General features: G+C 30.9%; 1 protein-coding gene across 3 annotated transcripts in view; it reads right to left on the bottom strand.

The window, feature by feature from the left end:
• Positions 1-19,242, bottom strand: part of Stoml2 (stomatin like 2) — a 30,170-nt gene that overhangs the window by 6,080 nt on the left and 4,848 nt on the right. For all 3 annotated transcript variants that reach the window (XM_043040235.3, XM_071184811.2, XM_071184810.2), the window contains exons 4-8: positions 11,257-11,356; positions 8,749-8,807; positions 6,562-6,694; positions 5,467-5,523; positions 1,357-1,449 (exon numbers count right to left, since the gene is read on the bottom strand). In XM_043040235.3, coding sequence (XP_042896169.1) covers positions 1,357-1,449; positions 5,467-5,523; positions 6,562-6,694; positions 8,749-8,807; positions 11,257-11,356 — 442 coding nt within the window. The remainder of the gene's footprint in view (positions 1-1,356; positions 1,450-5,466; positions 5,524-6,561; positions 6,695-8,748; positions 8,808-11,256; positions 11,357-19,242) is intronic.

Below are 19,242 nucleotides of genomic sequence, written 5' to 3'. Positions count from 1 at the left end.
AAACACAAATCTAAAGAATTGATGTCAATATAAGCTAAAAATAAATGAAAATTTAAAAATTAAATCTAATTTTTTTTCCCTGCCGCCTAACATTTTTAATTTTTATTTATTTTCATTGTATTTATCTTGAATACAATGAAAATAAATGAAAATTTAAAAATCAAATCTAATTTTCTTTTCCTGACACTTAACATTTTTAATACTATGTGCTATCCTAAAAATTAACTTCTATGTGCTATCTTAAAAATTTGCAATCTACCGAGAAATGAAACACAAATCTAAAGAATTGATATCAATATAAGCTAAAAATTATTCAGACTACAAAATAAAAATCATCATACTAAATGAGAATTTTTTTTTTTTTTTTGCGGCCAACTTCATAAGTTGGAAACTACAAATTGAAACTTAAATTTAAAATATAACCCAAGATAGCATTCATCTTTAAGTGAGAGGTCTACCAAAAGCTATTGCTCTGATGGATCTGTTGGCTGAGAACTTTAAACTGAAGTTGTATTCTTTGGTATAACTGATTTTTTTAGTCTTTCATCTTGATTTTCAATTACCACAAAAACTTATCAATTTTTTTCATTACAAATTGATAGATTATATGAACATCTATGTATCATTTATGATTATTATTCATTGCATGATAATATCTATGTTTTGAGGATGAGCACAATAAAATTTTTTTTGGAAGGACTATTTAATACTGCTACACATTTATACATGCCATATTAAAAAATTAAAATCTACAACAAAAAGAAAAAACAACAACATAGAAACAATATAAAAGCTCCTCTAGTTCAAAGTAATATTGATCTTTAAGAGGATTCCACAGGGCGTGTAGCCAGATTTTTCAACAAAAGATAAGTACCTTTTAAGTACTTTTTAAGCACTCAAAAATATTTTTAATCACTTTCTAAAAAATATCATAATTAGGATCTGTGCAGTAATAAAAAAAAATTTCTATTGTTAAAAGTTCTTAATTTATAAACATAAAATCAATAAAATTCAAAAACATTTTCAAAGTCGATACATAATCATGATAAAATAACTAGTTTCTGATAAATATTGCAGAGAAAGTTGTAGAAATTATTAATTTTTTGTAATTTAGAACAGCAATCGATACGGCAAAGAAAAAAAAATCCCTTTTCAAAAGTTAGCAAATTAAGCCCTTTTACAAACCCAGAATAAAAAAGTACCTTTAAGGACTTTTAAAAAATGTAAATAAAAAATAAGCACCTTTAAACACTTTTTAAAAACACTGCACTCCCTGGTTCCATATAAGCAAATGATTTTTTTAAAAAATAAAATACATAAAAAAAATACTTAAATTGAATGGAAAAATTACCACACCTTCAGACTCTAAAATAGCAGCTCTTTTCTTTCGTTCAGCTTCTACTTGCATTTGCATAGCCTCATTGACTCGCTGTGGCAATCGAATATCCCCTGAAAAAAATTGTATTCATGCTTAAGTTAAATGCTAATTGAAAAATAACACATATTCACATTTTTCAGCCAAAAATCTTGTTAATTATCCATGCTGAATTAGATTGGTTAATAAACTCAAATCTAACTCCACTTTCATAAATAAAATAACACAATAAAAATTTATGCTACAAATCAATACTGAATTTTTTTTTTTTATTTAAAGAAACAACAAATACAAACAAGAAAAAAAAAAATTTTTTTTCAGGACTTATATTGCAGGATAATGTCTTAACAAAATTCAACACGAAAAAGTCAATCTGGAAAAATAAGTATAACACCTGTTCATTTTCTAAAAATACAGTGAATTAGAAAGCATTTATTCTAAATAGGTTTTTTAGAAATTGCAAAATAGAATAGTACCAATCAGGGTTCGAAAAACCGCCCGTCCTCGGCGGACAACGAATTTTAAGAATCCGACGTCCGCACGAACGGCCATTTTCCCGTTAATGTTCATGATACATTTTCAACTTTTGTTATTTTACAAGAGTCTACCGCCTCACTTCTAAAATGACCCTCTAATCTAGAAATACAGCAACATACTGCGTATGGTGGAATTGATCTTTTCTCTGTCTGGGAGTACTGCAGCGGTTGAAAGGGGCTTTTCAGCAATGAACTTACAAAAAAACACATTATGTACTAGTCTTAAACAAGAAGCGTTAAACGCAATTATAAACATCTACCTAAATGGAAAATCCCATTCAGATTTCTGTGCAGTATCCTCTGTAAATCGTTGGCTTGATTGTGGATCTGGCAAACGTCATATTTGATTCATTTAAAAAACTCATTACCCTCAGATAAATTGACATTCCAGATAACTTGACCTTTATTTCATAAAAGAAATAAATTGTTTCATAAAAGAAATACTAGGTTACTATTAGTAACCTAGTATTTCTTTTATTACTGTATAATGTAACCCCAGTATTTTTAATCCTAGTAACTACTAATTCATTGTGCAATTTATGTAAATGTTTGTAAGAAATAAGAGAAAATTAGACTTTTATTTATTTAGAAGCTACGGGTTAGTTTAAAAGGAGGATGGGTACATTGTTGGACAAGTCGTCCTCGGGGGAGGGTCAAATTTCTGAGTTTTTTCATGCCCTGGTATCAATATATTTAGCTCAAATTGATTTTGATTGACCAAATGATTGAAGCACAGTCAACTCCCAACTGTCCAATAAAATGTGGTGAAAGAATAGGCCTGATAACAAAAAGGCAGATAAGAAAAAGTTTCACATCCTACCTCGTCTCCCATTTAATTAAAAATACAGTGAAACCTTTCAGGAGCGACCACTCTCCATTCCACAGTAAAATGGTCGTTGATAGAGGTTGGTCGTTATTTCAAAATTGCTATCAAAGGTACATGATGTTATATTATTCAGTGTCATTTTCTAGGTACAGAAATGCCACTTTTGTTGGCGTCATGAAAAGACGGATAGATGAATAAAATTTAAGGACTATAAAAAATTATGCCAACTAATCAAATTATATGCAAGGTGTTTTAAATAAATAAACAATCATGTTTTTTGGTTAAGTTTGTATTTAATTTTACATCATAAAAATTTTTAAAAGATAAGAAGAAAATTGTTAATTTGAGATGCTTGTTTTTTCTAAAATAACTTTTTTTTTTACTTTCAACTCTAAAAGTGAATCATTGATAGCATCGTCCTCAGTGCACTCTGACTGCAATATGAGATTGTATCCTCAAAAGAGCTCTCGAAATAATAGCCTCACATAAATATTTTGAATGCATTTTAATCTACTTATTTCTTTGTTAAATTTTTGTTTAGATATTTTTTGTGCCTCCTTACTCTACCTTTCTCACATTTGGTGCAGATATTTGTCCAGTTGCTGGGAGAGGAATTAATGGTCTCCCCTGAAGGTTTTCTTCAACACAAAGTCTATGGAAAAAATTCTGTGCTTCTCAAAAGTGGTCATAAATAGAGGTGGTTGCTACATAGAGGTGGTCTCTACATAGAGGTGGTCTCTACATAGAGGTGGTTGCTACATAGAGGTGGTCGCTACATAGAGATGGTCTCTACATAGAGGTGGTCTCTACAAGAGGTGGTCGCTACATAAAGGTGATCTTTCTGGAAGGTTTCACTGTACATGTTACACATCTTAAGATGGGAAGTATGTAATGATGTTATTATTTCAAAAATATTAATTTTATTAATAAGCTACACACATGTGAATAGTGAAGAGAAAAATGTCCCAAACTATACAGTTCTTACAAGTAGAATAGTTCTTACGATATATATCATAATATGAAAGTGTTGGCAACAGGCTACTGCTTTTATATTCCATTTCTTTCTCCTCCACCTCCCACGATAAGTTCAACAAAATGACTGGTTCCAACATAAATCTCTTTTACTAGTCCAAATACTACTTAATTTTTTTACATTATATAATCGTCGTTGAACAGTCGACCCAATATTTGGGTTTATGACTACTAATGTTCAACTCCGTCGCCTTGTAATTTTGAACCCAATCCAGAAGACAGGGGAACTCAGGGATAAAGTATTGCGAGAAGTTTGCCTTCATGGAGGAATTTTTGATAGAACTAACCCTCCTTTGAGTTACATGGAGAGGAAAACCAAGAAAACCTCCCATAGTTAGCCTGACGGTGAGGAGACTCTAACCCATAATCTGTCTACCACTGAGTATATTTTACGTCAGTACGCTGTGGTCGGTGCAAGTTGGATGCAGAATTCTTAGCGACCAACCATTGCTGGGATTGAAACCTCATTGTCAGCTCATTGGGATGTGAAAGCTCTATCACCTGAGCCATCACAGCTCAGTCCAGATACTACGGAGGACAGATAGTCCCAAGATGAATACTCAAGAGCCTACTGTAAACACATTGAAGAATTGGTAATAATTTGGAATGGTTTTTTTGCCACAATGAATTTTTTGCTCATTATAATGGGTACTTTGGAATAATCCCGTCGGTTTGCCAACACTAGCAAATGCGCAAACCCTTTGGCGCACTCATAATGAAAAGCAATTTCCAAAATAATCATTCTAAACACATTAATTTTATCAAATAATAATAATAATAAAATAATAATACCAAAAAAAAAATTTTAAGTGTAAAGAAACGTTGTTGTAGTTCATTTACGTCGCACTAGAACTGCACAATGGGCAATTGGCAGGGGTCTGGGAAACATCCCTGAAGATGATCCGAAGACATGCCATCACAATTTTGATCCTCTGCAGAGGGGATGGCACCCCTGTTTCAGTAGCCCGACGGTCTGCATGCAAAGTCGAGCACTTTACAGTAAAACAGTTTAACGAGAACTGCTACCGCACTCCCTCGGTCCCTACACAGATTGATCCAAGTGGTCACCCACCAGTACACTGACCGCAGCCAGTGATGCCTGACTTTGGTAATCTGCTGGGAACCGTGTTTTAATCACCAGTCCACTGCGGGACGTAAAGAAACGTAATAAAAATAATCAAAACAAAGCAAAAACCTCTATTTTTTTATTTTTCATAATTACATAATGAATTATTCTTGAATGTAACCATCTAAACTATTATAAATCATTTCCACGACAGGAAATCCTTGATAGCTCTTAAAATGCAAATAATTGCCTAACACTCTTCTAGGGAAATTCCAAATTTGAAACATTTTGCAGTGTAGTAAAGAAACAGTATATTTCAACACGCTAAAGAAAACGTAATTAAGGATTGCACAGTAAATAAGATTTAATTTTCAGTTATTGGTGCAGAAGCTACCTTTTGGCGATAATATCAGGTTTGGCCACAATGGTTGACGTGATAATCCTAAAGTACCTTATAATAGTATAGGAATTTCACTACTACAAAACCAAACGACTATCCTCAAAAAAAAAAAAATTTTCTTTTCTGCAAGTTTTCTACTTTTAATTTATGATGAAAATGAGGTGCAAAACAATATTTAAAGAACACATTTACACCAAAAGTTTAGGATTTAACATTAAGAATGTTACTTACGGATTTCATAACGGAGACAATCAATCCCCCATGCATTGCTGGCTTTATTTATGGCTTCTGAAAAAAATAGAATAAAAAGTACAATTAATGAGCAGTTTTTAAAACAAATTATTGACTTTGCATTTGCTTACACTACAAGAAAAACCTTTACCGATAAACTTTTCTTAATTCTTCTATTCGTATTGATACACATATTTAACAAACTTACTTTAAGAAAACCGAATTATTTTTATATAACCATTATTTAAACCATATTTGTACTTTTTTATCCTAGTTATTTTTATAGCATAATAAACCTAGTGGCAGAATTTTTTCGAGCTTTCTGCGACAATTCTCTATAATACTAATTCCTTTCTAAAAGACATTTTTATGTATGTTACTAATTTAAAGCAACAGAAGAGCTTTCTGTTTACAAAAAAGCCTTTATGTATAGAATAGAACAGTATATAATTTTTTTAACTATAAATACAAGATTTTTTTAAATCTAAGTATAAAAAAATACATATTCTAATATTATAGGAAATATTCTCCTGTTCTAAAAAATATTTGTATAGCTAACCTTTTTAAACTTTTGTTATTTGGAAATTACTTTTTATAGTATCAATCTGAAATTCTAGCTAAAGCCAGTCATTGCGAAATTTTTTTATTCTCAAAAGAAAATAGGAAGAAAAAAAATCACAAGCATTAATGCTTCTCCGATATGCGAGAAAAGCATTTTTTAAATATAATTCCGCAGAAAAAAGGAAAAAATGTTCTGCGAAAAAAACATTTCGAAAAATTCTACAGATAAAAAAACACAAATATCTTTGCTTTCCAAATAAAAAATCTTTCTGCAAGAACTCTGTAATGTTCTGCAACAATGTCGCCGCGTCACCACGATTCTGACACGGGGATTATAAAAGCGTTATAATATTATAACATATATTTTATAGTATTATAATATATATTTCATAGTATTATAATATATCCTTAATATATAAAAAGGATAAGAAATTAATAGTTACTAGAGTTAAAAAAAAGTTCTAGTTATGCTAAAAATGCTTATTGTAAACAAAATAAAAGTATTATTTAAGATGAAAACAAAGACAAATTTACCAACTATTGCAAAATTCAAAGATTCTCTTTCTCTAAATACACTATCAAGTGATATTTTTCCCAACTCAGATCGCATAGTGGTTTGAGCAAGTTGGGTAATTGCAAATTCTGGATCTTCAACACCATAACTAGCCTAAAAATATTTCAACATTAAAACTCATAAAACAAACATAGTTATTTCCTTTTACATTTTTCTACATAATAAAAATTTACAATACGAACAAATATAATTTTTTTTATATAATTGCTTTCATAAATTTCATTAAACAATAAATTATGGTTTTATTTCACAATTATTTTCTTTATTCCACTATCATACAATAAATATGGTTTTGTTGCATAGTGATATCCTTTATCTCATAAATAGCAGCATATTGTTGTACAAAAATAATGATGGAGCATTTCCTTGTACAAATATTCTATTAAATAATTATTTCATTGTAAGAGGATTCTATTAGGTAGTTATTTTCCTTATCTAATAAATAGTAATGCTTAATAGAACAAAATTATTGATGCAAAGTTTTAAAATTTTTACAAATACACTAAAATCTTGATTAATCGAGCCCCGATCTTTCTGCTTTCACAAGTTTCCAAGTTCCCCAGTTTCTGCTTTAACAGAGCTGTCAAATAATTTAGAGATTTTTTGCTTTACACCAATTTTTAAAATTATTTTAAAAAATTCTGAACTTGATCTCCAAAATACTTAATACCAAAAACAGGAAATCCAACATCGACATATGTGAATCTCACAGATAAATGGAGAAACAGTAATCAAAAGTGCTGTTGAATATATAAAACAAGAAGAAGCAACACCAGCAATCTTGTTATCTATAAAAAACTAAAAAAAAGAGCAAGACATTGCAACAGAAAAAAGCCTGAGCAACATAAAACAAAGACTGTTTTAAGTAAGAACTGCTTAATAGCAAAATGATTTGGATATGGTGTATACGTATGTAGAATTTTTGTATGTTTAAAATAAAAATTTTAACCTAAACAATTTTTTTTATAATTTTCACTTTAAACGATTTTTTCAGTTAGCCGAATTAGTCTAGGTTAATATTAACTGGGATAATCAGGAGTCTACTGCACTATAAAGTTTCTCCAATGGACCAGAATTTAGGATCAAAAGCGTTACTAAATTATAAATACATTTTTTTTTCATACATAAAGGCAATAAAGTGATAAGCCACATTTTTTTATTTTACAACTGTTACGTAGTATCGCTTGCAGAAAAATGCTTGACAATATTTTCAAATGTGCAGCTAGATAACTGCACGATACACAAAAATTAGCAATTTCTGAAACAAATTTTTTTTCTCACACAAAAAAAATCCAATTAAAATTTTCTTTTACAATATTTGAAAATCCAGTTTAGCATTATATATTGCCTCAAATAATTCATACATTAAAGAATTCATTTACATAATTTTCATACTTTTTGTACAATTAATATAGTTCTATCTAAACCTAGTGTTAAACACATCAAATTATACTCATAGATCTTTTTAGAATATTTAAAAGTTTAAAAAAAAAAAATCTTAGATAACAGTCTGAAATCAAAGTGAATTATATTGCTTAACCCAGCTGTTACAGTTTGTTTGTATGTAAGTTTCTAGGCTAAACAGTGCTCTTTTAAAGAGACTGAAAGATTGAAAAAAAAAATTTCTATTGAGAAAAAAAACTTTGGCTTATTGAAAATAAATCAAATCAAGCTCATAATCAAAAAATTTTGCCAAATTAAACATTTCAACACAATTTTCCAAGATATAACACCAAATAAAATTATGAATTAGGAATATTTCATAGTTTCTAAAAGATTTCCTTGATTTCTTTATTGAAACTAAATTCTAAAGATATCTCAAAAAATTTTCAGTAGTCTTGTATCTTAGAATAGTAAACCTACAACAAAGAATAACAGAATAGAGCAATATTTCTCACAGAATTGTCATCTTTACAGTTTTGTTTTATATAATAATCATAAAAAAATATAAAAAGAATTCAAAACATGCAAATGAACAATCTATAATACTAATAAGAAACATAAATAAGATTAAAAATATATAAATGCATTCACACTAACAATAAAAGATTAATTAGAAATATTATAATTTATAATTAGAATTTTAGATAATAGTTAAATAGAAAAGAACTAAAAAAAAGCATACAAGAATAAGAAATTGGTTTTACCTTGTATGGATCAACAACTCTTAAATAAAGAACACCATCTATGTTTAATGTAACATTATCTAAAATTATAAAAAAAAAAATACATAAAACTTACAAAAAAAATAAAAAAAACAGAAGTATTATAAAAAATAAACAAAACTTACAAGCATATACATAGTATTACACTACAAAACCGAATCAACAGTATAAAACAATAAAAAGTTCAACAAAAATATTATAAATTTAAAAAACCAAACTTTCAATATATCACTAGTTTCTTTCACATGAACTTTACAGTCCTTATAACTTAGAGGAGAAAAAAGGTTTCTTTGTTTCTGTTTTTTAAGGTTGTTTGTTTTTTAAATGTGTGTTAAATATATTTTTCAATGATTGATTACAATGAATTTAGATATAGATATGATTGATTATTAAGCCTATACAATGCTAAATATTGTGATACCCAAGCATAATTTTAGACATAGAAGTTTAAAATATTCTTATTTCAGACTTATAACCCAAAATTTAAAAAAATTCTTGCAATTGAAAAAAAAAGTGGTAATTGTCAACAAAACTAGTAGTTATAATATTTCATACAACTCCTGAAATCGCAAATAGACAAATACTAAAATAATTAAGTAGCTACATGCAAGATATCTGCTACATTTTAGATTTTCAAATCCATGACTTTTCATGACTAATTCCAAGAATTTTTCATGACTTAACGAAGTTACTATTTTCTCTGACAAAAACGCAACAATAAATTAAAAAAAGCATTAGAATAACATTAATTGAAATGATAGGCATAACCGAAACTGTTATACTCTGCATCTTCATATTTATAGATTTTGAATTTAAAAAAAAAAAACAGAGTAAAGAAAGAGTTGAAGCAATAAAATAGCTGGAAAAAATACAATACAACAAAATAATTCCTTTTTTTTCTGCAGAGCTATATTCTAAAGATACTTTTCCTGTTTATTGAAAAGGAAAGAAATACTCCTGATTTTTTTGTTCTCATTTCAGAATTTAAAAAAAAAATTGCCATTAACTCGCTTGCTTCTGCTAGAATCTTAAATTGATAAAATAAAAAAAAATAATAATGAAAATTCTGGAATCATAGAAGTTTAAAAGTTAATCCGCTCTAGAAATGATGTTTTTTCTTTCATTTTTTGAAAGAAAACCGTAATTTTTAAAGAACATGATAAAAACATTTTATATTTTAATAAAATATGACTGTTAGTGAGGATTTAGTTAGAAATTCAGATATTCGGAACACCATGATATTAGGGGGGGAGGGGTAATTAATGCCATTTTAAAAATTAGATTCTTCAGCGACCTAAATCCATGACCTTCCATGATTTTTTTTAAAAAATAGTTAAAATCATGACATTTCATGAAAAAGTTTGTTCAATAACAAAGTTTGTTCAATGTTTGGAAATCCATGACTTTCAATGATTTTTCATGACTTTCCAGAACCGCGGATACCCTGTACATGCAACAACCAACATAGTAAAATTGCTTTTATGGAGAACTTTTTGATGGTACTAACCTGCATTTGAGTGGCATGGAGAGGAAAACCTCCTACGGTTAGTCTGACAGGAGGGGACTCTAATCCATGATCTGTCTACCACTGAGGATATTTTATGTCAGCACTGTGGTCGGTGCAAGCATGATGAGGAATTCATATCGACCAACAATTGCTAGGATTCAAACCCAGTTCAACCCATTTGAAGGCGAGCGCTCAATCCCCTGAGCCATCACGGCTCTTTATTAAAAATTGAAAGGCTCAAATATATTAAAATAGTTGATTAGATATGATCCCATCAACAAAAATTACAATATTGTTAAAAATTTGAAATTTGGCACAATACTATTTTTAATTGAATGACTAAAGAAGAGTTGAAATATTTTTCAATAAAAAATACAGTGAAAAAGCAGCAAACTGTTTTAGCACAAAAATAAATTAGAAGACAATCTCTTAGTTCAACATTTCAAAATTCTTTCATAATCCATTTACAAATAGAGCTCTATTGCATTTAAGGTAGGTAGGTACTTAAGTTACGTAGCACTAGAGCAGCACAATAATTGCTGCTATTGGCGACGGTCTGGGAAACATCCCTGAGTAAGATCCGAAGACATGCCATCACAATTTTGATCCTCTGCAGAGGGGACGGTTTCCCTGCTTTGGTAGCACGACGACCTGTGCATGAAGTCGAGTACTTTACGGTAAAACAGTCTAATAAGGACTGATACCTTGCACCCGCAGTCCCTACACAGGCTGATCAAAGTGGTCACCCACCTGCTAACTGACCACAGAAAGTGATGCTTGACTTCAGTGTTCTACTCGGAACCGTGTCTTTACGATCATTCCACTGTGGGACACAATTTTTCTGATAAGATGGAAATTCTTCCAAATTTGTTTCAAGAGAAAATTAGCACCCATCTTATAATATGACACAAAAACTCATTAGAATATTCTTATAGATTTAAACATTTAGTAAAATAAAATTTTTAAATATAAAAATTTATTACCTAGTGTAATTGCAGACTGCTTAGGAATATCTATGGCTAACTCTTTTAAACTCTGCACATATTTAACTCTATCAACTATAGGAATAAGGAAATTCAATCCCTAAAAATTAGTGAATAAATATACATTATTAATCAATTGTAATACTTCACTCAAATGATTATATAATATCTAAATACACTGGTTATCATAAATTAAGGAAAAATCACAAAAATAGCGATAACTCTTTCAAAAGTAAGCCAAACCGTGCAAAATTTGCATATGTTGTCCACTAAGAGTAGCTGAGTAAAATTGCAATATGCAAATTAGTGGCGCTGCACTCGGCTTACGTCATCTGCCTGGAGCATAAAAGTCCAAGTTTGAGAGAAAGCACACAAATTTTACTGTGATTGCGACATTGAAAATCTGAGATAGCCAATTCGTAATAATGACCTCTAGGCATCATTTGCCTGAAGAACTACGATGGAGAGCCATCGGGAGACTAGAGGCAGGGCAGAGTCAATCAGAAGTGGCCAGATGGCTAAATGTGAGTCCATCTGTGGTTCATAGACTTTGGAGGCAATTTCAAACCACAGATTCGGCATCTAGGAGGTTCAGTCAAGGACGGCCAACTGTTACGACCAGTGCCGATGACCGATATTTGACATTAAGTGCACGCAGGAATAGAACCGCTACTCCGACACATCTTAGATCCTCTCTTGCTGCAGCCACCGGAAGGTTGGTGTCAACGTCAACTGTGCGCAGAAGGCTCCACGAAGGTGGTCTGTATGCGAGACGACCAGCCATTTGCGTGCCGCTCACATCACGCCATAGGAGAGACCGTTTGCAGTGGGCCCGACAACATGTCCACTGGACGTCAGATCAATGGAGGCCTGTTCTCTTTACGGATGAGTCCAGGTTTAGTCTAGAAAGTGACAGTAGACGTTATTTGATATGGAGAGAACCTGGGACCCGTTATCATCCATCAAACATCCGTGAAAGAGATGCATACGGAAGAGGCAGTGTCTGTGTTTGGGGAGGCATATCCTTAGGAGGGCGCACATACCTCCATGTCTTTCCAAGGGGAACCGTGAATGCTCAGGTTTATCGAGACAACATCCTTGATGCTTATGTGCGCCCATATGCCGGGGCAATTGGTGATTGCTTCCTGTTACAGGACGATAATGCAAGACCACACAGAGCTCGCATTGTTGATGATTATCTTCAACAGGAAACAATTACTCGCATGGAGTGGCCAGCTCGATCCCCGGACTTGAATCCTATCGAGCACGTTTGGGATGCTCTAGGGAGGCGTGTATCTGCCATCAATCCGCCCCCTCAGACCCTTGCCACGCTTGCAACTGCTTTACAAGAGCAATGGCTCTCACTTCCTATTGAACTGATAGACCGCATAATTGAAAGCATCACACATCGCTGTTTGTGCTGTATTGCTTCTAGAGGCAATCATATTCCATATTAAAGGTACTTTTTCTATTGCAAACCGATACTTCCAATTTGTTTATTTTATACATGTGCTAATTTCTATACTACTATTAATGTCTGATAATTTCTTTTTATGTTGTTTAATACCTTACTATGTGTTGTATATTGTGGGTAAGTTTCATAAAATTCCATGTGTAATTTCTTGAGTTATCGCGATTTTTGTGAATTTTCCTTAATTTATGATAACCAGTGTAGTTTAAGGATAAAAAATATATCCTAAAACAAAATCTTTCACATAGATAAAAATAACACATAGGTCATATAGTTCTTAAAATCTTGTTTTTATTTGCATGATATATTTTTTTTAAATGATACATATAGCCGCACATTTGAATATTTACTTTTTACAATAAATCTACGTAGTTTTGCATATTACTTTTTTATGCTACTGGTTTTCCACATGATTATTAAAATATTAATTTTTTTTAATATGATAAAATGGTGGAATACATGAATATTTCAAACAACAAACTTGTAGTTCATGTGTATGATATTGGTGACGATTGTTAACGACTTGGTGACATGCTGTAGTAAACCCCACTTATGTTTGGTTTTTGTCACACAGATAAATCCAAATTACACAAAAAAGGCTATTTTCTTAAAATTTGACCATCAAAATCTACTTCAGCCTGCAGTAAATCATAAAATTATATACAGTGAAACCTACAGGAAAGATGTAGCCTCTATGTAGCTACCGCTTTCGAGAGGCACAAAATTTTTTCCGTAGACTTTGGGTTAAAGAAAACCTTTAGGACAGACCATTAAAACCTCTCCCAGCAACCAGGCAAACATCTGCACCAAATGCGGAAAAGGTTGAATAAGGAAAAAATGTCAAAACAAAAATTTAAAACAAAACAAATAAGCAGATTAAAATTTTTTATAAATATTTGAGTGAGGCTCATATTTAACGAGCTCTTTTTCGGGATACAACCTCATGTTGCCATCAGAGTGCACTAAAGGCGATACTATCAATGATTTATTTTTAGAGTTGGAAGTTAAATTAGAAAAAAAAAAATATTTTAAAAAAAAAACTAAGCACTACAAAAAAAAAATCTCCTCTCATCTTTTAAAGCTAACTAATTTTTATGATGTAAAACTAAATGCTCTTCTAAAGATAACTAATTTTTTTGATATATTAGTAAATGCAAACTTAAAAAAAAAACATAATTGTTTATTTATTTAAAATAGCTTTATCATTCATAATTGGCAAATTTGTATTTACACATAATTATATCAGATTTATTTTTACACATAATTATAATTATATGATTATATTTATAGAAGCTAAATTTTATTCATTGATCCATCTTTTAATGACGCCAACAAAAGTGGCAAAAATTACACTGATAACAATTTTGAAGTCAATGGAGGTAGCCTCTAAGAGTGGCCAACCACCATCAACAATTATTTTACTGTGGAACAGAGAGTGATCACTCTGGAGAGGTTTCAATGTATTTCATTAAGGAAGTGTTTAAAATGAACAATATGTGGTATACTTTTAGCGTGGAGAAATATTGAATTGTGAAATGAAGTAAATAAGACAATTACACTGGCGTTCAAAATTAAGAAAATTTTATATACTTTGTTAATTATCTATGGAACCACTGGACAGATTTTAATAAAATTTGGGTTGATATAATATGAAAATAATAACCATTCAACAATTACAATACACACGCATGATCGTATGTAACACCCATCAAAGTCGGATGGTATCTAAGAGTGGTTACAGAATTGAATTAAAAAAATGGTTTAATGGACACCAAAGGTACAAACATTTAGGACTCACACCAAGAATTCAAACTGGAAATAAGGCAGTTTATGAGAAACTGCAACAGTTTTTTTTCTTCTCACTTCTTCAGTGGTGATTGTGAGCCCAAGTCGAAATTCCGGAAAATTTCTTGAGTTAAAAAAAAAAGTTTGTATTGAAAAAAATTTAAACAAGTTTTTTTCCCTCTTCCTCAATATCTCTTAGCTTACTTAAAATCTTTTTAAAATTTTACACATACTTATACCATTTACACATAACTATTATGACCTGGAGAAGTAATTAAAATTTACAAATATATCTTTCTTTCTTGAGTTTATGATTATAACAACTATTTACTGATAAAAAATGAATATTAATCATGAATATAAGCTTATAAAGTATCTCTCCGGCTCTCCATTACAAACAAATACAATAAACTGTGTTTTTAAGTTCCACCCTTGAAAATTTGATTTCCGGATGCTTCTGTGATCAATGATTTTTTTAAACGTCTGGACCTTCGATCTCCGGAAACTTCCGGATCACTGTTAGCGAAAATTCCGATAATCAGGATTTTTTCCGAAGCACAATCAGCCCTGTATATATGCTCTATAGGGTAGAGGTCTGGAGATATGGATGCCCAATCCATCTGGTAAATATCTTCATTTTAGAAAATAGTCAACTAAAATTGCTTTATGGTTTCGCATTGTCATCCATTAAAACGAAATCAGGACCACTGCACCCTTAAAAAGGCAAACATAGGGCTCCAAGACCTGATTCATACATCTCATACCAGTCACAGTACTGGTTTCAAAAACATGCAGGGGCGTGCGGGAGTCCAGCATTATGCTGCCCAAAGTAGCAAATCTGACATACTGGTTGATTTCTAGGAATTAGAGGGCAGGTAGCTGATCCTGGTACCTCCACAAGAGAGTCAGTGCTCCGACTGAAGTGAGACTTATGAATAAAGGGAATATTTGGCCACTGATTGATTCTCCAATCTTGAAGATCTCTGTTCCATACTAAACAATCTCTTCTGTTGATAAAAACAACAGGCAAATAGACTCTCTCATGAAACATTCTGGAGACAGTAAACCTTGAAACTTGGCTTCCTGTGGCCACATAAAGGTCATAAGAGAGCATCCCAGTTACGCTTCGCTGCAATCCGCAAATTCCGATCTTAATTGGCTGTTGTGGCGCCTAGTCGACCATGGCCATGCTTCCTGATGGCATATCCTGAATTTCTGAATCCTGAAATTCTGTTTAAAAATTGCACTTGACGATGGGAGTTAAATTGAATTCTTTACAAATCTGTATTTCAGAGTCGTGATGGAATAAGATGGAATAATGAGCCGCCAGGAACTAGTGTATTCGCCTTCCAACAAGGCGAACTGGGTTCAAATCCCAGCGATGGTTGGTCAATAAGAATTCCGCATTCGGCTTGGATCAACCACAGTATTGACGTAAAATATCCTCAGGGGTAGACGGAACGTGGGTTAACGTGGAAGGTTCTTGTGGTGTTCCTTTCCATGCAACGCAAATATGGGTTAGTTCCATCAAAAAGTCCTCCACGAATGCAAAATTTCTTCCATTACTTGATCCAGGAGTTCCCTTGTCTTCTGGATTGGGTTAAAAATTACAATGCTACGGAGTTGAACATTAGTAGTCGTAAACCCAAATATTGGGTCGGCTGTTCAACGACGGTTATAAAATGAAATCTGTATTTGAGACTGGCCTGCTTCAAGTCTTCCCCTATTTCGCTACCTTATTCCATCATCTAAACCTGATGTTTATTCAATTTTGTTGTTTGAAAATTAAATTTAAAAAAAATCAGTCAAGATTGCTGCAAAAATAACACCAAGAAATTCAGCAGGATGTGTAAGATAACAAAAATCAGATTTTGTAATGATAACTCTTTCCTCCACTAGCTCTGTCCACGCACACATCGATGCTTATGTATTAGAAGTACAAGATCTTTATTTTGAAACAGTAGTTTTACATTTCATTCAGTTTTTCTTAGGAAATTCAACAAAATATGTAAAATTTAATTTAGAACATAGTGCAGTTTAGTGATTATGTATAAAAAGTACCTTTTTGTATTTACACTTCTATAACATCTATACTATTAACAGGGTTGGCAGGTTTTTGACATGTGACAGTTTTTGACAGTTTAAACCATGGTTTAAACCGTCATGTCAAAAACCTCACTGTCAAAAATGTCAAAAACCTATATTCATATGTGAAATTTAATTAATACATAAAATTTATATATTTTTTAAAGGATAGTGTTTCTAAATATGTTCCAGAAAAAATAAATTTTAAATTTTGAAGAAACACTTATATTTTGAATAGTAACCAAAATCTTGTACTCAGATCTTTTGTAATATTATGTATATTCATTTTCATGTGTTATTGAAAATCTGCAGTGATATTATTAAGAAATTTATTTATAACCAAATTTAGTGTATTGTATAGATTATACTAAAAATTAGACATTTTTAAAGATAAACATTAGCAGTTTTGTACATTAGACATCTTCTTTTAAAGAAAAATCTTTTTAATATTCTTTTAAATCTTCTTAATAATCTTTTTAACATAAGACAATACAAATTTAAGTGCTTTCTGTTAAATACACAGAGTAGTTAGTGTCGATTTACAGTATATTCAGCCTATTCATTTACTATGCTTAAAATTTAGTTAATCCAAATACTTGTGAATTTCATTTTGCTGAATACGATATAGTTTTGTTGAATATCTAAATATTCAGCTGTTGAATAATTACTTCTTGCTTTCAAGATATGCATTATTTGTATTAATACCCCTGTGGCAGAATTTTCTTGGGATTTCTGCGACAAACCTCTCTAGCAATAATATCTTTCTGTAAGATGCTTTTAATAATAACAAATATACCTGTTACTCACTAAATTTAAGGTAACAATAACGTTGCGTTCACAGTAAAAAAAAAACGTTTTGAATAAAATAAAAATCGTATTTAATTTTTAAATGAATATTCAATGTTTTTTTTTAATATTATTTTAATACAATGGCGAGATTTTCCCATTTTGTACGAAGAAAACACACTAATTATTTCCTTTTTCGCATTTCGGCAAGTGTAGAAATAATATTGACTGAAAAATAACAGGAATTTTAAAAATCTCACGGAATTCAGTAGCATAGCACACATAATAAAAAGCCGAAAAACAGTGAAATTGTCACAGTAAAAGTAAATAATTGATTTCAGTTTCAAGTATAATTAAATAGTATAAAAAATTTGTTTCTTCTAAAAATGTGAGAGTGTGGATTAACAAGAATATCGGCGCAAAATAAGCGCGTTAAAAGAGTGATTTCTGGAGGGTAAAAAATCGTTCAACATTTCTGCAGAAAAGAAATTTCTTTCTTTATTATTCTATATTTTTAATTCTTAAATTAGAATAGAAAAATCAGGAACATTTTCTTTCTTCTCTGATGTGCTAAAAAAGCATCTTTTAAATATAATTTTAGAGAAAAAAAATTTCTGCAGAAAAGAAAACCAAAATTCCTAACAGAAAATTCTTTCTGCAAGAACTCAGCAACATTCTGCGACAATGTCGCTGTGTCGCGATTCTGCCACGGGGCTTAATACAAGTGGAGAAAAAAAATTTAAGAGATAAAAATTGTTTTAAAATGATAAGTGTAATAATTATAAATAAATATAATAAACAATATGAATTATATTTATCATTATTCATAAATATAACTACTTTTAAATTCAAATTAACATACTGGATAATAAAGATATTCGGTATAACATTAAAAAAAAAATTTTATACACTTGTATCAAGTTTGTATTTATACAACATAACTTGTAAGTTCCATATAAATATTAGTTATATGTTCCTTATATGTCAAAAATGCATAATAATAAACTTTTAATTTTCTTAAGTATCAAAAAGAAGTAAAAAAAATTTTTAAAATATAAATATTTAAACAATTTTTGTGCAAAATTTTTCTGCACATGCATTTGAATATAAATTTCTGAGATTTCAAATCTGTTATTTTACCTTAATTTTAATTAAAAAATATTTTAAAACCTGCTGATTACCTATAGTATAATTAAATTTCAATATAATGCATGGCAACTGGTGATGGATTTGAAGTTTATATATTTTCTTGGCAAACTTCAGTTTTTGACGGGTTTTTGACGGTTTAAACCAGTATTATACCCTTGTCATGTCAAAAACCACTTTTTGACGTCAAAAACCCAACCCTGACTATTAGTCCTGTGGATTTGTTTTTAGTCTAATTCAATTCACTGTAAAATACTACAGAGATTCCAATGCATTGCTTATCCAATTAACTTTTTAGACTTTAAGTATGAAAATAAAATTTTTGACTAATACTGTGCGGCTTTGAGGAGAACTCCTCCAGACTAAAAGTCTGGGGCTGTCCACTACCATGGTAACAAGCGACAACATACCTGTATCTCTAATGGGGGTGAAATGGAAGAACGAATGTGTTGATTCGTTCACTCACCCCGACCTATGACAGGATTAAAACAAAACTATTTAGCCCACACTCATATACAAAGTGCCGTTTCCTCGTAACCATAGTACCCGCCACTAGGCGAGACAGGTGCCTGGAGGAGTTCTCCTGACAGTCGCAGTATACCTTTTTAAGCATTTTTAACTTAACTTCCTAAACCTCCACTATTATTATTAGAAAGTTCAGTCATCTAATCAGTTATGTCTACCTACTTAATTTAAATAGATATATAGAGTAA

The sequence above is a fragment of the Parasteatoda tepidariorum genome, chromosome 5 (genome assembly GCF_982258835.1).
Source record: "Parasteatoda tepidariorum strain Cologne lab strain chromosome 5, Ptep-v5.0, whole genome shotgun sequence".
NCBI classification, from domain to species: domain Eukaryota; kingdom Metazoa; phylum Arthropoda; class Arachnida; order Araneae; family Theridiidae; genus Parasteatoda; species Parasteatoda tepidariorum.
Note: the sequence above shows the minus strand (reverse complement) of the source record. Positions and strands in the feature narration are given on the sequence as shown.